Raw genomic sequence first — 21,402 nt, 5'->3', positions numbered from 1 at the left:
TAACTTCATTATTTTAAATAAAAACAAATTGCTACCAAGAATAATTAGAATAGGCCTTTTCGGTGGCTCACAAGTATGGCAAAAAATGCATGCTGATCTATATTGTCTTCTAGAGTATTGGCATCACTATTGCAATCTGTCAAGTGTTATATTTTGACAAATAGCAAAAATAGCAAAATGCAAGCAAATTGCATTGTGTTTTATACACAATATATAGTTAACATAAATTGAAAACTAAATTGAATATAAAATTATAAGGAATGGTAAAAATGTTAAAAATTTCAAAATAAAACCCTAAAATTTATTTTTGCCCAATTTTTTAAATTTATGAAATTTTAGAGTTTTGCTTGAATTTTTATGTACATATAATTTTTGACATATGATTGCAATATTCGTTGGAGTTTCCAATGAAGGTTCACAATAATTCGCTTATTGCGTTCGTAAGACTTTTTTCTTTACTGGCCGATGTGCTTGGCCAGTAATACCTTCATATACTGGCCGAGGTAGAGAAAATAGTGTTGTAAGCAAACAGCTGATCTGTTCACAAAGGTACTGAGAAAGTAAGTATTTAATAATATATGTATTTTTCTTAATTGAATATGTAATTGATGTATAAAATGTATATTAATGATTTAATATATCAATTATATTTTTTGTGTAATATATTATTATGTGAAGTTTATAAAAGTTCTAACAGCTGCATAAATGAGCTCATTGTAATATGAACGTTCACGTTCATAAATCAGCAAATGCATAAATGAGACAATATGATCACACAGTAACCCATACTTTATAAGAAATACTAATTTACTTAAGTTTTTTAAGTATTCGAACGAAAAAAAAGTAAGATTCAAGTAAATTTTCGTTATGTTTTCATTGCAAGAAGATACTTGAACAGATTTGTATGCGCTCAAAATAATAGCGTTTTCGCTTGATAAATCTGTATTCAGTCTAAATTTGCAAATTTTGTTGTTGCCCAATCGAACATTTTTAGATTAATTTTGTATTTTAGTAGTTGTTTCGTAGGCATTTATATATTTAATTAATACGTATATTGAATCAAATCACACTTTATTTGTCAATTTATATAAAAGAGCTGTTAATTTCAGAGTAAACTTGATACTTTGGCAAAATATCTAGAGTGTTATAAATTAATCTCAAGTGTTATACATTTTACTCGATATTTACCAAACGTAAGTAAAAGTAAAATAAATCTCGATGAGAAAAATTACTCCAAATTTACCAATCGAAAACGATACAAATGTCTGACATTTCATTTGGCGGATTGATGAAGTGTATTTTTATATGTCATATTTAAAAATCTCTCAAATATTAAGTGCCAACAGACTTTTTCATAGTTATTCTGATTACTCCCAGAGAATAAATTTCCCTATTCCCAAGAATAGAACCCACTTATTCTGAATTGCTTGGGTGACAGCTGTTTTGGGAACAACAAAAGTTTCAAATTTGTTTTGTTGAATTTTGGCAACCATGACATTAATGGCGAAAAATGCGAATATGAGCAAGACAAAGAAAAAAATTGCGTATCATGTGTTCATTTAAATGTAAAAATCGCATTATTTGTCTGCTGCACAAATTAACAGAAATAAATATAAGAAATACTTGATAAGTAAACCCGATTGACGGCAAATGCCATAATCGTATAAGGATAAAATTAGATATTATGTAAATGAAGTTAGGTTTTTCTTATTAGTTTTCTTATAATTATTTATAATATTTATGTTTTATATATTATAAATTATTGAAAATGTTAATTTTGTAAATGTAAATATAACCTAAATTTAATAAAAGAAATACTACTACTACTTGATAAGTAAATAATAGAAAACTTTTATTTTATTTATTTATTTTATAATTTTAATATCTTCATAATTTATTATGTTCTTATATACAAAGAAAAAGATATTTTATCTTATTTATTAATTGAAATTATTAATGTTTTAACTAAAATTTGAGTTTCTCTTCAAAAATCGTGTTTATTTTTATAATTTGGATAGAAATGTCCTTCAATTAATAAACTGTAGTAATAGTTTAGATAGATAGAAAAATAGATCAATAGCAGATAGAAAAAAATCAATATTTTACCTGTGCATAATTAAAATAATTATATCAAATTATTCAAGGAATTCCATTCATTCTAGAATTTAGGTTTGTTTGATTATTCTATTCTTTTAAATAACAATAGTTAACGCTTTAATTTGTGGAGAAAACCCGTGTGGATAAAATAAAGAAATAAAAATTTAAATATATAAAATTATTTTATAATATAGTTATTATAAAAATAATTTTAATAAAATATATTATTAAATAAAAATTTATATATATTAAATTTTTATAATAATTTTATTGAAATATATTCGAAAAACTTATCAACCCGTGTAGATAAAATAAAAAAATAAAAATTTAAAAATGTTGAATTTATTATGATAATTTTATTATTATGATAATTTTATTATGATAATAATTTGATTACAATATATTCAAAAATCTTATCATTATAAGTTACTTACATATTAAATTAAACTCTTTTTTTAACACTTTTTCAACTTTTCTCCCAAAGAATTTGCTTGGTTTCAGATTAGCAAAATTGGGAATAGGGAACAAAACTCTCATTCCCATGTGATTCAGAATAATTATGTTTAACTTTATGATGCTGAATGCATAATGAGTCATACCACTTACTGCTTCTATACTGACATATAATGATTATGTTCTTGCTGTGGACAGACGGATATGTATAACACATTAGTGAAAAATAGAAAATTTTAACAGAAGAAACATTAACTTGAAGAAATTTATTATATACATAAAATTCAAATAACAAAAAATTGAATTATTTACATCCATGTATTTTGATAAATATATATATATATATATATATATATATATATATATATATATATATATATATATAATACATACAATATAATATGCTTTAAAAATGTTTTGTTTTCTATGCATATGTCTGTCTGTCCGTTAAAATTATGGTCTCACGTTTTTTCAACATTCGAGTTATTCAGACAAAATTAATCACTAGTTATTCACGATAAACAAGTTTAAGGTTTTCAAATTAAAGACGAAATCAAAAAATTATTTCAGCATTTATTTTTTCAACTGTGTACTTTACCACTCAACTAATCTACAACTAATTTGTCACTCATTCTTTTAATTTATTCAAAAACCAATAAAATAAAATTAATTTGATTTTTCCCCAGAATGAGCAAAAGTCAATTAAGACAAAAGCTTTCTATTTTAAAAATATCAAGTATTTATTTTTCTGTATTTTTAACATAAGAACAAATATTCAAATTTTTCCAAAACACTTCATAATAAAAAGTATCAGCTGTTCAGTAATTAGTATCCGTGAAGGTGGCAACGCAAGAATTTCACGAAAGGAATTTTGTATCGAAGTTAAGAAAGTATCTATTTGCCCAGTTCGGTCACAGTATTATCATTACATGTTAATATTTAAAGCATAAACACTGCACATTATATATAAAAAATAAAAAACTGCAAAAGCATTCAAAATAATTAGAAGTGTATGTAATATACATGTAAGTACATATATATATAAAAACTCATATGATGATTTATATGATTCTTTTATTTGTATTTTAGCAATTCTATCTGTTTACTTTTTGTTGTACGACAATTAAACAAAAAAGTTAAAGTTTAAAACTTTTTATTTACCATTTATCTGACTACTTGATAAATTAAAATGGAAAAGGAAAAGAAAACTGAAGAAAATGGTGAAGTTGTCGACGAGAAACCAGTTATTGAAAATGCAGGTGAAAATGTTGTTAAAACTAATCCTGAGGAAAGTAACGCCGAAACCGCGGAAGCATCGGGTAGCAACAAACCGACGACAGTGGACAGCAGCACAAACACTAACACCAAGGGCCTTGCTGCTTACAAAATGGATAAAATGGAAGCACTTCGCCTTACAGAATATTTTTGTCAGACTTTCAGTGAAGACAGACTAAATCAACAGGAATTTAATGATTTTATGGTACAACTACATGATTATGTACCGCAAGTTCCAGATGCTGTTACTTCTCATTATATGAGGTTAGCTGGACTTAGTGATGAAGATCCCAAAGTCGTTCGTCTCATATCTCTGGCAGTTCAAAAATTTATATCAGACACTGCAAATGATTCTTTTTTAATGACTCGCAGTAAAACTAAAGTACTTTATACTGATTAATTTATTACCAAAAAATGATTTCAATTAAAAATAATTGATTTTTTTAGTTAACTGAACAAGAGAAGCAAGCAAAGGATCGAAAGTATACCTTAACACTGGATGATGCTGTTTCTGCTTTGAATAGCAATGGTTTTTCAATAGCAAAACCGAATTACTATCAATAAGTGTATATAGTTTTTCATTAGTAGCAAAGATGGTATAAGTGATAACATTCCTGCAAAATTATTAGTAACATGTCATCAAAAGGCAGTGCAACAATGAGATTTGGATCCATTACACTATATTCTGTGATGTTCGCATGCAATATGTTACAAATTCCATTATCAAAAGATATATGTTATGCAGAAACTTACGTATATTTCACTGGTAATTATATTGCATTTCCAGTCGCTGTTTAAGCTATTAGTAATGCATTGTATGAGTACTGTCACGATAATATATTCTAATGCTTTTGCTGAAATGCTATATATTTACTACATTTTATATGACACATGTGTTACATTTATTTTATGGTATAATTATACATTTTGTTTCATCTCACTGCATAAAAGATTTTAAATATTATCTTAACATAACATACATATGTATAATATATATTAATTTAAATTTTCATAATTAAAGAATAATATATGCTAAAATATACTGATATTGAATCTTAATAATCTTAAGTTAATTATTATTTTATGATTATTTAATGTACAAATATTTTATTTTGATTTTTGATATACATAAAAATTTCTTGAATATATATATTTTTTTTAGTTATTGAATAAATTAATTTTTATTTATTAACATTACTTATAATTTGTGTGTTTATATACGAGAATTTAAATTTAAAAAGTTAAAAAAAAAATAAGGATTTGGAAAAAAAAACGCAAAATTTTAATTCTTCAAAGTACTCTCCTACATACATGCCAACGCTTGATCCAATTTTCCATACAAGTTTTTATAGTATGGAAGGTATGGCCTTTAGTTCAGGCAGAGAATTCTCTTTTATGGCCTCTATGGTCTCAAAACGCGTCTATGGTCCTCGCAATGGCAATTTGAGTTGGGAGAAGTGAAAAAAGTCACACGGGGCAATATGTGGAGAGTACGGTGCTTGGTTGATGATATTAGTGAAGTTTTTGGCCAAAAATTGCGACACAACCAACGCTGTGTGTGCCGGTGCGTTATCGTGGTGTAAAATCCATGAGTCTTCCTTCCATAAATCTGGCCTCTTTTTGCGAATGGCCTCACGCAATCAACGCATAATGGCCAAATAATACTCCTTACTGACCGTTTGACCATTTGACTGTTTGGAAGGAATTCATAGTGCACCACACCACGAATATCAGCATAACCTCGATTTTGGACCGATTTTGGCGTTCCCTTTTCGGTTTCGGCTCACCTTTGAAGCACCATTCGGTCGATTGTTGTTTGGTGGGCATGTCAAATTCATAGAGCTATGTCTCATCACCAATTATGATGCGTTTGATGAATGTGAGGTCACTATCTGCGTTGGAAATCATCTCTTTGGCCACCTCACAATGACGCTTTTTTTTTGAATAAAATTCAGCTTTTTTGCCACCAGCCGAGAAGTGACGCGCTTTAAACCCAAAATATCAGTTAAAAAGTGTTCAGCCGATCCATATGAGATGCCCCACAACACTGCAATCTCTCTAATCGGTTCACAACGATTTTCCTACACGATCTGCTTCGCCGATTCAATGTTTTCTTCAGTAACAGATGTTGTTGGGCGGCCAGGTATCTCATCATGGTCCTAGCTTGTACGACCGTCTTTGAACCTTTTAAACCATTCGTATACTCGTGGTTGCGGCACACACAAATCACCAAAGGTTTTTTTTAACATTTTCAACGTTTTGGCATACTTGAATCCATTTGCAACACAAAAACCAAACAAAAACTAATCGTACGATATGCGTTAACCCGAAAAAGTTACCGATTGGATAAGCGCGGGAATTCAAAAATGAAAATTCTCATTCTTTTTTGATCTCAAGGTTTACTAAATATTGTGACTATATTATATATTATAAAGTAATTATATATATAACTTTATACAATGCAGTAATTCTTCAATTTTGTTAACGAACTCAATGAAATTATAATATTTGTAAACTTATTTAAACAAATCTTGATAGCCAAAGTTAGTTTTAATTGCAATGAACTAGAAATCGTATATCATCGGTAAAACCTAAATGTGATTTCAATGAGGACAACGTGGTATATAGTACCATATATCATTAAGTGGTACATCTTAAATGGATTTTCATACGCATAAACAGTAGACTAATTAACTACAAGAATTTTTTAAACAGTTATTCATTCATATACATTTTAATATGTCAATAAATACCTATTTGTTTTTGACTATTTTGAGCTCAGAAGAATAATATGCATATCCTAAACTGTGATTACTTATATGACTTATATGGATAATAATGGGGTCAAGATGTATGTATATATTTTTATATGAAGACTATGACAATATTTAAATTAATTCCTATTTTACTTAATATGAAATATGAAGACTCTTAATTATAATATATCAATACTAGTCAAAATAAGAAAATTTTAAATAAATGTGTAGAATAGTGTTAAAAAAAAGATTTTTTTACTAGTATAAGTTGATTTTGCACCAATAATACAGAGAATATAGAAAATAATAAATCCTTGTTATCCTTCTATAACATAACATATATGTATGTATATGCAGAAGTAAGTTTGCGATTAACAAATGTATATTTGTAACGGAGAAGACAATATAGATAAACTGTTATGATCCATAATATGTATGTTATGTTAATATGTATATTCAAATTTGTTAAATTCAGCACAGAGTTTTTTAAGAAATAATCGAATATTTTATATTAATTGCAAATATTGAATTCTTTAATTTGGTTTTTGTATTATTAAATGGATTTACACAACAATTGTTGTCCAATCCATTTTTTTTAATTATATTCTCAATTCGCTGAAGCAATGAAACTGTCCATACATAAGTGTGTGTATGTGCTGTGCTATAAAATCACTAACGTGACATAGCAAAAAAGTTTTGCAAAGCTTACAAACGCATTATTTTACTGTATTTGCTTTTGACAAATAAACACAGCGCTTTTCATAAAGTGCCGGTTGTCGGAGTTTTATCTTTTGTCAATCGTGTTTTTGATCGGTAAATTGCAAAATAACAATAACGGGGGAATTTAAAAAAAAATCGGAAAATAGCGTTAATAACCACGTAAGACTGTCCACCTTATGATGTTCTACAGTGAACTAAAAATGGCCGTTTCACTGACACTTGTTCTGCTGGCATTATTGGCTATAACAACAACAAGTGCGAGTTCAACACGACCTCGCGGAGTATCACTTGCATATGCATCATTATATCAACCAACGCATGACAAGAATTGGGTTTGTCTGGATGGAATTAGAACTATACCGTATGATCGAATTAACGATGACTATTGCGATTGCGATGATGGCAGCGATGAGCCGGGCACAGCAGCCTGCTCGAATGGACATTTTCATTGTACAAATCAGGGACACATTCCACAGGATATTCCTAGCTCGCGCGTAGACGATGGCATTTGTGATTGCTGTGACGGTAGCGATGAAATAGTTGAAAATAATGGAAAAAAATGTAAAAATAATTGCCACGAACTGGGACGCGCTGAAGAGTTAAAACGAAAAGTCGAGGCTGACTTGCATATGCGTGGTGCTGCCAAACGTGATGAATTGATAACAAAAGGTAAACAAATGCAATCAGAACGTACTGCCCGACGTGCTGAACTGGAAACACAACGCAGCGAACAAGAGGCACTGAAAGCAGAAAAGGAAAACATAAAGCGTGATGCGGAAGCTGCAGAAGCTGATGCATTAGAAATTTATAAGGAGCAACAACGTGAACTGGATGCTGCAGCTGCAGAAGAGGCGAAGTTAGCTGAAGAACCCCATAACTTACGTATGGAAGCAGAAGCAAACTTTGTACGTTATGACACAAATAAGGACGGTTTTGTTGAAGTTACGGAATTGCAAATTGATATGACATTGGATAGGGATCGTAATGGCGTTGTTACTGTGGATGAGGCCAAATACTTTTTAGATGAACGAGATCGTATAGACTTTGATGGATTTTTAGCATTGTCATGGCCACGTATCAAACCAGTCCAAATGTTAGCCCAGGGCTTATTTAGACCTCCATTTGCAGAAGAAACAGAAGAAGCAGAGCTGCACCAGGATGAAAAAGTTGAACAACCAGAGCACACAACAGATAATAACAAAGGTAAGTAAATAATATATATATAAACAAATAAATATACTTGTATATTAGGTATAAATAGTTTTAATAATTTTTGTGTGAAAATGGGGAAATTATATGGGGAAAAATGGATTAGTATTTGAAGAAACTTTTGTAAAAAAAAAAAAATTTTACTTGTATAATTACTATTTAATTTTGTTTTCTTTAAGTTTGATTAATGGTTACAAGTATTACTCAAGATAAGCATGGAAATGAAAATGATCACGACTCATATATTCTCTATCGCTAATGTCGACAATGTCAAAGAATCAATATTTCCCAGTAAAAATTTAAAATAACATTATTAATTAATATTGTCAAAAATTTATAAGAAGCATTTACACATATATTTTCAGAGACTCACAATACAGAAGATGCTGATGCAGAAGAAGAGGAAACTTACGAGGACGAGGAAGAAGATGTTGGCGTTGGTTCTGTTACACCTGAAAATAAACAAGAATATGATCCTGAAACGCAGCGTCTAGTTGATATTGCTCAGGAAGCTCGTAACGCTTTTGATGAGGTGGATAGAAATTTACGTGAAATTGATCGGGAAATTAAAGATATTGATGACCAAAACGCGAAAGACTATGGTCCAAATGAAGAATACGCTACAATGGATGGCGAATGTTATTCATTTGAAGATCGTGAATATGTTTACACGTTATGTCCATTCGATCGGGCCTCTCAGAAATCACGAAGTGGTGGCTCAGAGACAACGCTGGGTCGTTGGGATCAATGGTACGGAGATGAAAATAACAAATATTCAAAACAAAGATATGCACATGGTGCTTCATGCTGGAATGGACCGCAACGTTCAGCTGTAGTTCATCTAAAATGTGCTTTGGAACCAGCAATCAGATCTGTTACAGAACCTAATCGTTGCGAATATTTCTTTGACCTTGAAACTCCTGCCGCTTGTGATCATGAAGCTTTTATAGCCGCTGAAAAGGATCGTCACGACGAGCTTTAAAAATTTAGTATAAATTATTTTCTAAAAATGTAAGTAAAATTGTAGTCTTTATGAATGTGTGGCATGGCATGCATGTATGAGATACAAAGCAAAGGTATACTAAACTGCAGTATTTTTAGAAAGTTCCTTATTATGCGAAAATGCTGCATTCATTTAAGCTACTATTAGCTACTATTATATCGAAATTGTTTCCAGAACTTAAAATTCATTGGTGCTTGCACAATATAATTTAGTATATTATTGTGAAAGAAAAACGTAAACATTTAAAATGAACTCATCTGTAAAACTCATAAATATTAAGTAATTTTTAAAAGAGAAAAAATCATTTTGCAATGCTACACATTCTAAAAAATGTTAAATTTTTTATTTAAAATTTTCTTTTTATATTAAAATTATCATTCCTTTGATGTATGTGCGTATATGTAGAGATATAATGAATATAACTTAATAAAATAAATTTTTAAATGTTTTACAATTTTTTGAAACTATATTATTTCCTTTCTGCATGAAATTGTATACCTTCTGTTAGTGGATCCATATATCAAAGATATGCAGCAAAGAAAACAGATTGACATTCCGGCATACGTTATGGACATACTTGTTATTGCAAACGTAGCATTTATCTAAATGTATACAAAATTGCGACATAAGCTACCAGAGCAGTCAAAGGAGCATAAATAATAGCGTCTTAAGACAACAACGTATAGTTGGGCATTTTATAGAGCTAGTTCGGTGTCAAATAGCTAACATTCTTCAGAACAGAATATATAGAAGCTGCCCTTAATAACACTTTCCATGACGCTATAATTAGAAGTTAGGAAGATATAGATAGCGATTGGTTCTGAAAATATAATATCGAACTCAAGACGAGTATTACCACAGTAAGGTATGGAGACTATAATAGTAGATGAACTATTGGTAAAATTAGGAGACATAGTCATTTCGAAACTTTGGAAGCGCAAGGCAACAACACAAACATTTTTAAGTTAAAATGTACGCGATGAACAGGTGTACGTACTTAAACAAAAAGATGTGTGTTTCACTTAAAAATTTTTATTCTGTGGCTCAGAAAGAAATAATTTTTTTTCATTCGTGCAGAATCAAAAAGGAGAAACGTGCGCTTTACTAAGATAATTTACCTATACAAGTCTGCCCGGCGCCTAAAATGAAACATATACAATACAGCTACTAAGATTGATATATTATCAACCGAACGAATAAATAAGATTCGGTGAAGTAGGTTCGATAATACAATTTATTTTGAGAACTAGACTTACTTTCAAACTGTGAACAGAGTACACAAGATATTTAGGCTGGAGTACCAGATCCCTCAAACTTAACAAAAACTTTTAAAACTAAAGTTGACAAAGTCTTCAGCAACATTTGTAGAATTAAATATAATATACAAATTTGAAGTAGGAATATTAATGGATTACAAGTTATACACAATATATATGCGAAACATAGTAAGGATATAGTAAGTATTGGTAGGATAATATAATTTATTTATATAGAACTGGAGAAACCTTACCACGTCAAACATTAAATAGAATTAAGTTATTATCAGTATGTATTCTTAATTACTAAACTATATATATAAAGACAACTACAAGTAAGATTCGAATTGATTACTTGCAAAGTTATATAAATTTTTATTCTATAGGTATTTACATAATTATATCTTATATATATATGCATATATTATATATATTATTATATGATATAGATTATATATAAAAAATTTTTAACTTAAATACGTTTAATATATATATACATTGCATTTAATTGAATATAGGCAAATATATATTAAATGTATTGATAACATAAATATAATATATATAATACGTAATGAAGCTGTTGAAAATATTTTTTTAATATGCCATCAACGGCCTTATGCTTCACTGACAGCCATTTTAATCTCTTCTAAATGTGCATCTAATTGATGCTCTAAAGCTAAAATGTGCCCAGTGTTACAATCTTCCGCACCAACAAATGTTAATATTAATGGCAATTTGTTCATTTGAACTACCTGCAAAAGAAATTTAAAACAAATTGTTACTGTATATGGGCACAATAAACCTTTATTTACAAACCTGATAATTGGAGTACATGGAAATGATGGTTTTATTTCGCCCTAATCCTAATTTGCCAGCTTGATCGCTGGCGGTAGTAAATGTTGGTATAAATGAAGGCATTAAAGAGAAATCCACATTCTGGTCATGACTTACCCTCAGTAGTGGCACACCATCACGATCCGTTATCTGTATAACATATAATCCATTTACCCTGTAAGATAATTAACATTTATAACATGAATGTATTGAAGATCGATTAGTTTTATTTACTTTTGCAGTAGTCCATTGAAATATTTTTTTATGTCGTCCGTCATTATTATTTATATACTATTTTAATAAACTTAATTAATTCGATACTTAAAATATGTTTTTGTTTTTAATGTAAATAATATTGTAGGGCGGAATCAGCTGAAAACTTTGTAGTGTTGCCACTAAAATGTTTTAACTCTCATGTATTTCTAAGAATAAAAAATGTATGTAATGCATGGCACTGTAAATATTTATACAATAATATAATTAAATAAATTATTTGAATTAACATTGATTGAACTAATTTTAATACAAATATGAAGATACGCATTTTAAATCGGCCCTAAATGTACATGTACTTGTCGCAATAACCATTCTTTGTTATATCTGAAAGTCATCCGGGTACTTTGTACAATGTAAATAAATACCGACTACTTTTAAAATGCAGCGACTGTAAAATGGCTGTTGTGCAGGTGAACTGCTTTTCTTGTTATAATATAATACAATAATAGTAATATATAGTAATTGTTTAAATTATAGAAATGCTAAATTAAGCGTTCTAAACATTTGTATTTTGTATATGTTATATCAACTTAGTAAAAATTTAGTAATTATAAAAAAAAAGTGTAGAACATATAAATATTATAGCAAAGTCAATAAAAACAATATTTGTGAAATTACATAGTTTTGTTTTAATATAAAAAATGTCATTTTTAAGAGGTTCACTTAATTATGTCTGGTGTACAACAAGTGTGTTGGGTAAAGGTGCTACTGGTTCAGTGTTTCAGGTAAAGAAATTCAACAAACAAAGAAATGTATTTACATTTAATTCGAAATCCTTATGTAGGGCGTAAATAAAAATACGGGTGAGTCGGTTGCAGTAAAAACGTTTAACCCATACAGTCATATGCGCCCACCAGATGTACAAATGCGAGAATTTGAAGCATTGAAAAAAGTTAACCATGAAAATATTGTCAAACTATTGGCGATAGAAGAAGATCAGGAGGGACGTGGAAAAGTAATTGTTATGGAACTGTGCACAGGTGGCAGTTTATTTAACATACTAGATGATCCAGAAAACTCATATGGCTTACCAGAAAGAGAATTTTTGTTAGTTTTAGAGCATCTTTGTGCTGGTATGAAACATTTACGCGATAATAAACTGGTACATCGTGATCTCAAACCTGGCAACATAATGAAGTTTATATCAGAAGATGGTCAAACTATATATAAACTTACAGATTTCGGAGCAGCTCGTGAATTGGAAGATAATCAGCCATTTGCTTCCCTTTATGGTACTGAAGAGTATTTACATCCAGATCTCTATGAGCGAGCAGTTTTGCGAAAGTCAATAAATCGTTCCTTTACGGCTAATGTTGATCTCTGGTCAATTGGTGTGACACTTTATCATGTTGCTACTGGTAATTTGCCATTTAGACCATATGGTGGCCGAAAAAATCGGGAAACCATGCATCAGATTACCACGAAAAAAGCATCCGGTGTAATTTCTGGTACACAATTATCGGAGAATGGACCCATAGAGTGGTCAAATACTCTACCACCACACTGTCATCTATCTGAAGGATTAAAAACGTTAGTGACACCACTTTTAGCAGGATTATTAGAAGAAAACCGGGAAAAGACGTGGTCATTTGATCGCTTTTTTCAAGAAGTCACATTAATCTTACGTAAACGAGTGATACACGTTTTTTATATAAATCGTACCAGTTCAGTTGAAGTGTTTCTTGAACCAGAAGAACAAATAGACAATTTCCGGGAGCGTATATTTTTACAGACCGAAGTACCGTTGGAAAAACAAATTTTATTATTCAATAATGAACATATAGAGAAAAAGGTGTCCCCACGTACAATCGGTAAAATAAATAATTTGGCTTAAATATTTGGCTTCAGATTAAAACGATCATATTTTCAGCTAAAGCTTTCCCTGCAACAACAATAGAAAATCCAGTGTTTTTATACAGCAATGACGATAATAATGTTCAACTACCGCAGCAGTTAGACCTACCCAAGTTTCCAATATTTCCCAATAATGTATCAGTAGAAAATGACGCCAGTTTAGCAAAGGTTAATTACTATCATTATAATTATTATTTCAAGTTAGCTTTAAATTTATTTTTGCTTTGCTGAAATATAACAGATTAGGTATTTAAATATCTTCATATAGTTTTATAGCTTCTTACACATTTTAGTTACGTGCAAATATATTAATGTAAATAATTTATTTTCTTAGTCTATAAAATTTGAACTAAAAAACTGTACGTGTTTCTTTTTGATTTTTTTATATAAATATGTTACTGCTAATGCTAAAATGTATATTTTTTTATATAATTACTAATTTTATTATATTACATTTAAACCATCTCACGCACTCTCCATTTTACAAATATTACATTTATATAATTTATATTAACATAACAAATTGTACATCCAACAATTTCATAGTTAAGCAAGAGCAATTCTAGATTCTTATATGATGAGTTTAGGTATTCATATGTCTGTAATTTTGTTTGATATATATTCTAATTATGCATAAAAGTTTTTTATTTTTTTTTAAATTCTATTAGTGTATAATGTTTGCAATCTCTGATTTTGCACATTGATGCTTTAACTTCTTAAACCTTATTTAGCATAAAACAACTTTAAGTTATGACTTTTGGTATAAAGATTTTATTATTTTAAATATCAAAAGCTTTCATCAAAGCTATCGAATTCTTTCCAACAATTTATATATACACCACTAATATTAATTTGTAACCGTCATATGCTATGATCAGTGGCGTAACTATATTTTTTTAGCCAATAAGCAAATTCTAACTAAGGGCCTCCTACTAACATCTTTTTATACCCTTTACACGAAAAAGTATAAAAAGGGTATATTAGACTTGTTAAGATTTTCGTAACGCATTAAAGGAAACGTCGAAAATACCATAAAATATATATGCAGATCTGAGGTCAATTATTACTTAGTCTGATGAAGTGATAAACAATAATCTAGTCAAGGCGCAAAGAGGGGTTTTGAAGAAATCTCGCAGTTAATAGAGAGTAAAAGTGCTCATTTGCACTGACTCATTATGTTGAGTATATGTATATATACTTTTTCAATTCAAACTACTCTCTCAATTTTTGAACTCTTCGAATGAAACTTTATACACATACTTTTCGGAAACGGACTCTGTTCACCATTTGATTTGATTGAAATTGGTCTACTAATTCTTATAGATGTATGTATTTTTATTTTTCCTGACAAATTTTTCCAATCTCGAAATCCAGAACACCATTGATTTGTATGATTAGAAAATAACCAGCACGGCTTACAATATACTGAATCCAATAACTATAAATAGTAAAACCAAAGTCGTGGTACTGTTCCATATTTTGTTTTTAAATTATAGTATGAAACATTGAAACGTCTATTTTCTTGAATAGGATCCTTCGAAAATGGCCCTTGTAATCTCTCGTGGTCGGAAGAATTATTAATTAATAAGCGTTTAATATCATCAGCAATTTTGACATTAATATAGTGCCCAATATCAGTTGATTTGTTTATTGTTTTATCAATGATTTTGAAGTCTGTTTCAGTATTTGAAGAATGTGTCAATTTATTCTGTGTATCACAATTAGCAAAGACATTATTTAAATCGTTTACTTCTTCACTTTTGTTTTAATTTATTAATAGAAAATTGACTAGTTTTGGTAATTTCTTTAATGTGTCTTCTTATATAATGAATATATAAATTTATAATGGGGCTCCCTAAATTCGGGGGCCCGAAAGCGTTGCTTCCAGTCACTTCCTTGTAGTTACGCCACTGGCTATGATCATCATGTGGTTGTTGTTGTGACTCATTTGGGAACCCTGAAAACAGGACGAGGTCAGAAGAATATGTGGAAAAAAGTATTCAAAACAGGGAGTGTAGATAGAGTATTGAAACCATTATTTTGTGATTCGAAATGGATTTTGTTTTTCGTCATAAATCTATCCGTCTCTATCCTTTATAACATTGACACATTTTTTTTTCTAAACTGAACTGCAGTTTTTGCTATCTTTTCTATCCATCTTAGACATTGACCTTTTCTTTTGCACAACGTTCTATATGTTGAAACCCTATTAACAATTTCAATTATAACATTTTGAATTATTCTGTGAAAATCTAAATAATGTTTTTTATATGCTAAATTATATTTCATTATATAATGGACACCATAATATAATATATGATTCAAAGACTAAATTGCTATTGAACCCAACTGTTGAAATAGTTAATAAACAACAACTATAAAATCAATAAACAAATTAATCTCTACACACTTTTTCTTATATACTGTGTATATACATAAGTAATATATTACTTTTTATACTCTTCATACAAGGCATTTGAGGTTCGACGAGATGTTTATAACGCAGTAATGAAGATGATATAGAAAACTTCAGTGCCCTATATATTCTTGATAAATCTGATAAATTTAAAAATATCCATATCGCCCCTAGTTTTGTTGGTTCAGAACATTGTTTATCATCTAAACAATCTTCAGTCGAACTCCGATCTGAAACTGCCATGAATAAATATAGATCAAATATATATATCAAATATATACTCGTATATGTTGTTGTTATACCCCACAAGAATCTGTAAAGCAGATAATTTGAAAGGAATTACAAAGACATTAGTTATATACATGGGTTAGGATGTGAATACACAATGGTAGTGTGACAGCGGAGAGGACTAATACTCGTATATCATGCAAATCTCACACAAAATCACCAGATAATAGTATATAATTGATTTGTTATATATCTCGCTGTGGGAAGTGTATCCAACTGTTTGTCGCAAAGACTCCAACGATTAGAAAAAAAATATTATAACTAACATTGATTTCGCCTTATTTAACTGTTATGTGAAATGCTTTAAACAGCATCAGTAATGATTAAAATTACCCTTTGAGCATTAACCAATAACATTACTTGGTAATTGCAATTCTTCAAGTTCACATATCATGTTCTACTATATACAAGTATGATTTGTATTTCAATTACATTTTAAACTTAATATATCTAATACCATTAAATTAATGAGTCTGAATCAGTAAATGTGTTAAGTAATGTGTATTAATATACAGTTTGTGACTTTAACTTAAGGAGAATTATAAATAGATAGTGCAAAAAATGCTTCTCTAAAGCACTATAAATTATTTCAAAAAAATATTTTAAGGTTATTTATGATTATTTTTTTTTTAATAAATGCTTTTCAATAGTTACCATGTAAGCTAGAATATTAAAACTAAAGTACTATTATATTAAAAATATTTTTATTATTGTTTATAATATTGTTAGAGTATTAATATGTAATAATGTTTCGTTACATTGTAATAGTATTCTAATTACAGGAAATTAAGGTTTAAAAAAAACTTTTATAATGTTATGAAAATGGGTGCAGTGTTTATATAAATTTAATATATATGTTCTTGATCAGCATCGTAAGATGTATTAATTTAACAACATCCATCTATCCGTTGATATACATGTCCGTCTATCAGTTAGTATGCATGTAGTCATGAAATATGATGTTGGGACTTTTTGTGGTCTCAGGCATATGAAGTTTAAATATCAATGAAATTAGATGGCTACATCATGTAGCGCAGAAATACCATATCATGTACCATATATCATAAAGGATATATATAAAGGATGCATTGAATTGGGCGTCAGAAAGATTTAAGTAAGCAGAGTGTGTAGGGTATTAAAGTTTCGGTAATTTAATGTTAATTTTTTGGTGTATTTGATAGTAAATTATAAATAATTATTATTTTAAATAAATATATATATAATATATTTGATGAGTATTTATTTAAAAAATAACATTTTGTATTTTGTAGGCCGCGTGCAGTGTTGGACATGAGTGCAAAAGACGTGTGGACACATTCACGACTATGGATGTATTAATTAAAAAAGGCGTAGAACAGTTTATTGAGACTCTAGTTACAACAATTACACTATTATTAAAGTGAGTGCATACAATTTGCACTATTCAATAGTGATGCACTTTTTATATATTTTTTTAATTAATATATTTAATTGTTTCTAGAAAAACCAAATATTTCGATGCGCTCTTAGTAGTGATAATAGAATATGCTGACTTTTTGCAGAGTGTAGCTAAAATGGTAAATATTCCTTAATTATATTAAATTAAAGTAGACATTTTTAATTAAAATTTTTATATCCAATGATAAGAATTTTACTTCGAATAGTGAAAATTTTTAAATCCAAAATTTAAATATTTAGTGAAATGAATTCTTGATCTGACCATTGAAGTATTTCAGATATCGTCAAATATCCATAATCGGTGGTCTTTAGAAATAACCATTTGTTTAATTGTGCATTTGGTATCATATATACATATATGTATATATATATATGCTTATTTTTATCTACACACACAATAGGTCTGTTCCACGAGCTACTCGTAGTAAAACTCAAGTAAAACACAACTAAAATTTACACGAAAATAAACGAAAATTTGCTGCTGGAACGCTCTTGTGTTATTGTTACTCAGTGTTACTCAAAGTTACTACGACTAACTCGTGGAACAGACCTAATATATCTATTAGCACATTATAAGTTCATTATAAGCATTTTATATAACATAATGCTTGAATTAAATTAAATTTTAATAATTATGTATACTTGCTAGACAAAAAGCGATCAGGACTTTAAATCACTAACTACAACTCTAAACGACTTAAAGACAAATTTCGATGGAGCTGCCGATGTAATTATACAAATGCATAGAAACTTTGTTGTGGAAGATACATTAAAGTAAGTTATTGATGATTTCTTTTGAATTTTTTTGTACTTAACTTTTATATACAATACAGTAATTATGCTTGTGTAAAAAATTTAAAAACATAACACTTAAAACATAATTTTAGAATTTTTAATATATGTTATGAGATTTATTTCATTGACCCTTCGCACTTTTTTTGACTTCGCCTTAATAGCGGGTTATATATTTTTAAAATAATTATTATTATTGCTACCATTATGAATATTATTATTTTTTATTTTACACCTTTGATTCTTAAATAGCACTACATTTGGGGATCTTAATTCTACACAAAACATATACAGTAAAATTCCCCTAACTCGAACTTTTTTGCCGACTACGAGTTATAGAAAAAATACTTTTAAATTGAATTTACATATTGTTTATTATTAGAGAACTTTCCTTTTAAGTTGTCCTTATTTTTAAAAATCATAGATGCGGTGTTTTTATCACCTTTATCTACTTCAATAATAAAATAAATTTTTTCCGTGATTGTCCAAAACGTTTCAAATTTCTTTTACCCATGTTTGTGATTGAAAGGTTACTGATTCTTTGACAATAAGCACAACTCTATCATCGCATTGAGAAAATTTACAGTAATAATAGCAATTGTTAGCCATCTAAGTGTCGCCGAAATTTCATCATCATCATCCGTGACTATACAGTCCATGTAGAACCTAAGCATCTTTGACAACAGTCTTCCATTCTTCTCTGTTTTTTGATTTTGTTTTCCAATTTCTTATATTCATTTCTTCTAAATCCTGCTACACACTGTCTTTCCATTGTTTTTTTTTTGTCGCCCTTCTCTTCTGCTGGTCACTACTTCGTTCTTATAAATCTTAAGGTGTACTCTCATATCGAACATTCTTATCACATGTCCAACCCATCTTAATCGCTGCTTTTTCATAAAGTTTTTGATTGTTACATCCCGTTTTCTTCCACGGTTTCAAAAATTTTTCTGTCTATTTTTCTTTCAAACACTGCTATCCTGTTTGCTTCAGTTACAGTTAATCTCCATGTGTCACAACCATATGTTACTTCTGGGCGGTCGCCGAAATTTAGAATCGAATAATGTCGCGCAAGTTAGAAAAATAACTCACAAAAGTATTTGAAAATATAAAGACTAAACCAAAAATTCAAGTTGTGGAGATACATTTAAAAGCAAGTGGTGAAAGGCTATATAAATTTTTACTTTAAGTTCCGGAATTATTCGAGTTAGAGAAGTTCGACTTACGGAGAAAAAAATACAAGGAGGGGAATTTTACTGTATCATGCTAATTATATATTTAATATAAATTTAATGTGCTTCTTAAAATATCAGTTATCCAGTATAACTGCTTTCTGAATGAGACCTAACGTCCGTGATTGTAATTCTACAGTTTTTATGTTATGTTGCAGATCATTGTTTCATACAAGTTCAATATTTCTTTTTTTTCTACGGCCAATCTTGAATATTATTATTATTACAATTATTTATTATTTTTATTAACTATTATTTTTAATATTTATTATTATAATTTTTATTTTATTAATTAAATTGTTATAGAATCTCTCTTGTGGAAGATATCTTTTATAAGATATTAAATATATATATAACTATTTTATTTTTTGTATATTAATTTATCGTTTTAAAAAGTCAGTAGCACTAACAAAAATTTTAAAAAAATCCGCTAATATTAAATATTATATATTTAAAGTGACCAATGGTCGTCTTCAATGCATGGTAAAAAATGTCCATGTCGTACACGTGCCAGTGCACAAGCAAAATACTTGGTAGAGCGTTTACGTGACTCCTGGCAGCATTTGTTACGTGATCGTGCCACACGGACCTTAACATATAATGATGAACAATTTCATGCGTTGGAGAAAATTAAAGTAAGTTTTTCAAATTCAGATATGTATTAAAGTAAATCTATTAACCATAAGTCTGTGCTCTATTTAATAATTTGAATTGAAAAAATTAATTATTCAGAAACTTTTCATTTACTTATGTAGGTTGATCGCAATGGAAAACGCATCAAAGCTTTATTATTGGACGATGTTAAGCCTGCAGTAGCGCAAATGGCTGAATGCTTGGCCGATTGGTATAAACTGGCTCAAACCGTATATTTAAAAACTCAAATATTAGAAAAGGATGTTCGGGATAGTGAACGTAAATTAAATACAATACGTGATGAACTTTATAATACGAAAATGGATTTGAAAACAGATGTAGATGCCTTAGCAGAGAATATTACTAATCAACTGGCGAAAATGGAGCAGAATAATATTTTTAAAGTCAGTTTTATTAGCTAAGAAGAATTTTAAAATTAAATATAATATTATATGTTTTATATGTTTTCGTTATAGGTTATGCAGCAACGTGAAATAGAACTTATGAAAGTTATGTCTACCAACAGTAAGCTAATAGCTGGATTACACCAACTTGGACTTGGTTCAATCTAATTCGTTTTAAGTTAATATATATCTTCATATGTATTCATGTATAATTCTTTATATACTTTATTTAAGTTATATTAATTTAATATTACAATTTTGTGTTAAATTATAAAATTTATATAAAATACTTACATTAATAGTTATAATTATGTTATTTGATAAATGAATTGATAAAAATTAAGTTTATGAATTTGATTAAATTATAACATAACAGTAAAACACTTGTTAATGTGGCCCCCAAAAATACAAAACCACTACAATATTAAAAGATCTTTTGTACTAATTTCTTATAATATATTTTTATATCA

General features: G+C 28.9%; 4 protein-coding genes across 4 annotated transcripts; 3 read left to right on the top strand and 1 right to left on the bottom strand.

Annotated features, from left to right (window-relative positions):
* Positions 1–3,305: 3,305 nt before the first annotated feature.
* On the top strand, positions 3,306–4,757 carry LOC119662195 (transcription initiation factor TFIID subunit 10b-like). The gene is made up of 3 exons (XM_038071772.1): positions 3,306–3,575; positions 3,640–4,207; positions 4,273–4,757. The coding sequence occupies exons 2-3, from the start codon at positions 3,740–3,742 to the stop codon at positions 4,387–4,389; spliced, it is 585 nt and encodes a 194-aa protein (XP_037927700.1). The 5' UTR covers positions 3,306–3,575; positions 3,640–3,739; the 3' UTR covers positions 4,390–4,757.
* Positions 4,758–7,318: 2,561 nt separating this feature from the next.
* Positions 7,319–9,779, top strand: LOC119688103 (glucosidase 2 subunit beta). Its single transcript, XM_038102751.1, has 2 exons — positions 7,319–8,504; positions 8,876–9,779. Exons 1-2 carry the CDS (start codon positions 7,478–7,480, stop codon positions 9,490–9,492), a joined length of 1,644 nt encoding a protein of 547 aa, XP_037958679.1. The 5' UTR covers positions 7,319–7,477; the 3' UTR covers positions 9,493–9,779.
* A 1,534-nt stretch (positions 9,780–11,313) lies between these two features.
* LOC119688111 (ragulator complex protein LAMTOR3 homolog) lies at positions 11,314–11,881 on the bottom strand. The gene is made up of 3 exons (XM_038102761.1): positions 11,838–11,881; positions 11,586–11,778; positions 11,314–11,521 (listed from the first exon to the last, which is right to left on the bottom strand). Exons 1-3 carry the CDS (start codon positions 11,879–11,881, stop codon positions 11,384–11,386), a joined length of 375 nt encoding a protein of 124 aa, XP_037958689.1. The 3' UTR covers positions 11,314–11,383.
* Positions 11,882–12,457: 576 nt separating this feature from the next.
* LOC119688110 (serine/threonine-protein kinase TBK1) lies at positions 12,458–21,134 on the top strand. The gene is made up of 9 exons (XM_038102760.1): positions 12,458–12,604; positions 12,664–13,690; positions 13,750–13,901; positions 17,709–17,836; positions 17,918–17,993; positions 18,524–18,648; positions 20,353–20,530; positions 20,651–20,932; positions 21,005–21,134. The coding sequence occupies exons 1-9, from the start codon at positions 12,521–12,523 to the stop codon at positions 21,098–21,100; spliced, it is 2,148 nt and encodes a 715-aa protein (XP_037958688.1). The 5' UTR covers positions 12,458–12,520; the 3' UTR covers positions 21,101–21,134.
* Positions 21,135–21,402: the final 268 nt, after the last annotated feature.

This window comes from Teleopsis dalmanni, chromosome X, assembly GCF_002237135.1.
Source record: "Teleopsis dalmanni isolate 2A chromosome X, ASM223713v2, whole genome shotgun sequence".
Classification (NCBI taxonomy): Eukaryota; Metazoa; Arthropoda; class Insecta; order Diptera; family Diopsidae; genus Teleopsis; species Teleopsis dalmanni.
The sequence above is the reverse complement of the archived record's forward strand: the minus strand, read 5'-3'. Positions and strand labels throughout refer to the sequence as shown.

Excerpts from the sequence above, each read along its gene's own strand:
- LOC119688110 (XM_038102760.1), top strand. The coding sequence starts at position 12,521 with ATGTCATTTTTAAGAGGTTCACTTAATTATGTCTGGTGTACAACAAGT. Across the intron at positions 17,994-18,523 it reads TGCAGAGTGTAGCTAAAATG|ACAAAAAGCGATCAGGACTT; the intron begins GTAAATATTCCT and ends TATACTTGCTAG. Across the intron at positions 20,531-20,650 it reads ATGCGTTGGAGAAAATTAAA|GTTGATCGCAATGGAAAACG; the intron begins GTAAGTTTTTCA and ends TTACTTATGTAG.
- LOC119688103 (XM_038102751.1), top strand. The coding sequence starts at position 7,478 with ATGATGTTCTACAGTGAACTAAAAATGGCCGTTTCACTGACACTTGTT. Across the intron at positions 8,505-8,875 it reads CACAACAGATAATAACAAAG|AGACTCACAATACAGAAGAT; the intron begins GTAAGTAAATAA and ends ATATATTTTCAG.
- LOC119688111 (XM_038102761.1), bottom strand. The coding sequence starts at position 11,881 with ATGACGGACGACATAAAAAAATATTTCAATGGACTACTGCAAAA. Across the intron at positions 11,779-11,837 it reads TTCAATGGACTACTGCAAAA|GGTAAATGGATTATATGTTA; the intron begins GTAAATAAAACT and ends ATTATCTTACAG. Across the intron at positions 11,522-11,585 it reads CCATGTACTCCAATTATCAG|GTAGTTCAAATGAACAAATT; the intron begins GTTTGTAAATAA and ends TTTCTTTTGCAG.
- LOC119662195 (XM_038071772.1), top strand. The coding sequence starts at position 3,740 with ATGGAAAAGGAAAAGAAAACTGAAGAAAATGGTGAAGTTGTCGACGAG. Across the intron at positions 4,208-4,272 it reads TGACTCGCAGTAAAACTAAA|TTAACTGAACAAGAGAAGCA; the intron begins GTACTTTATACT and ends TGATTTTTTTAG.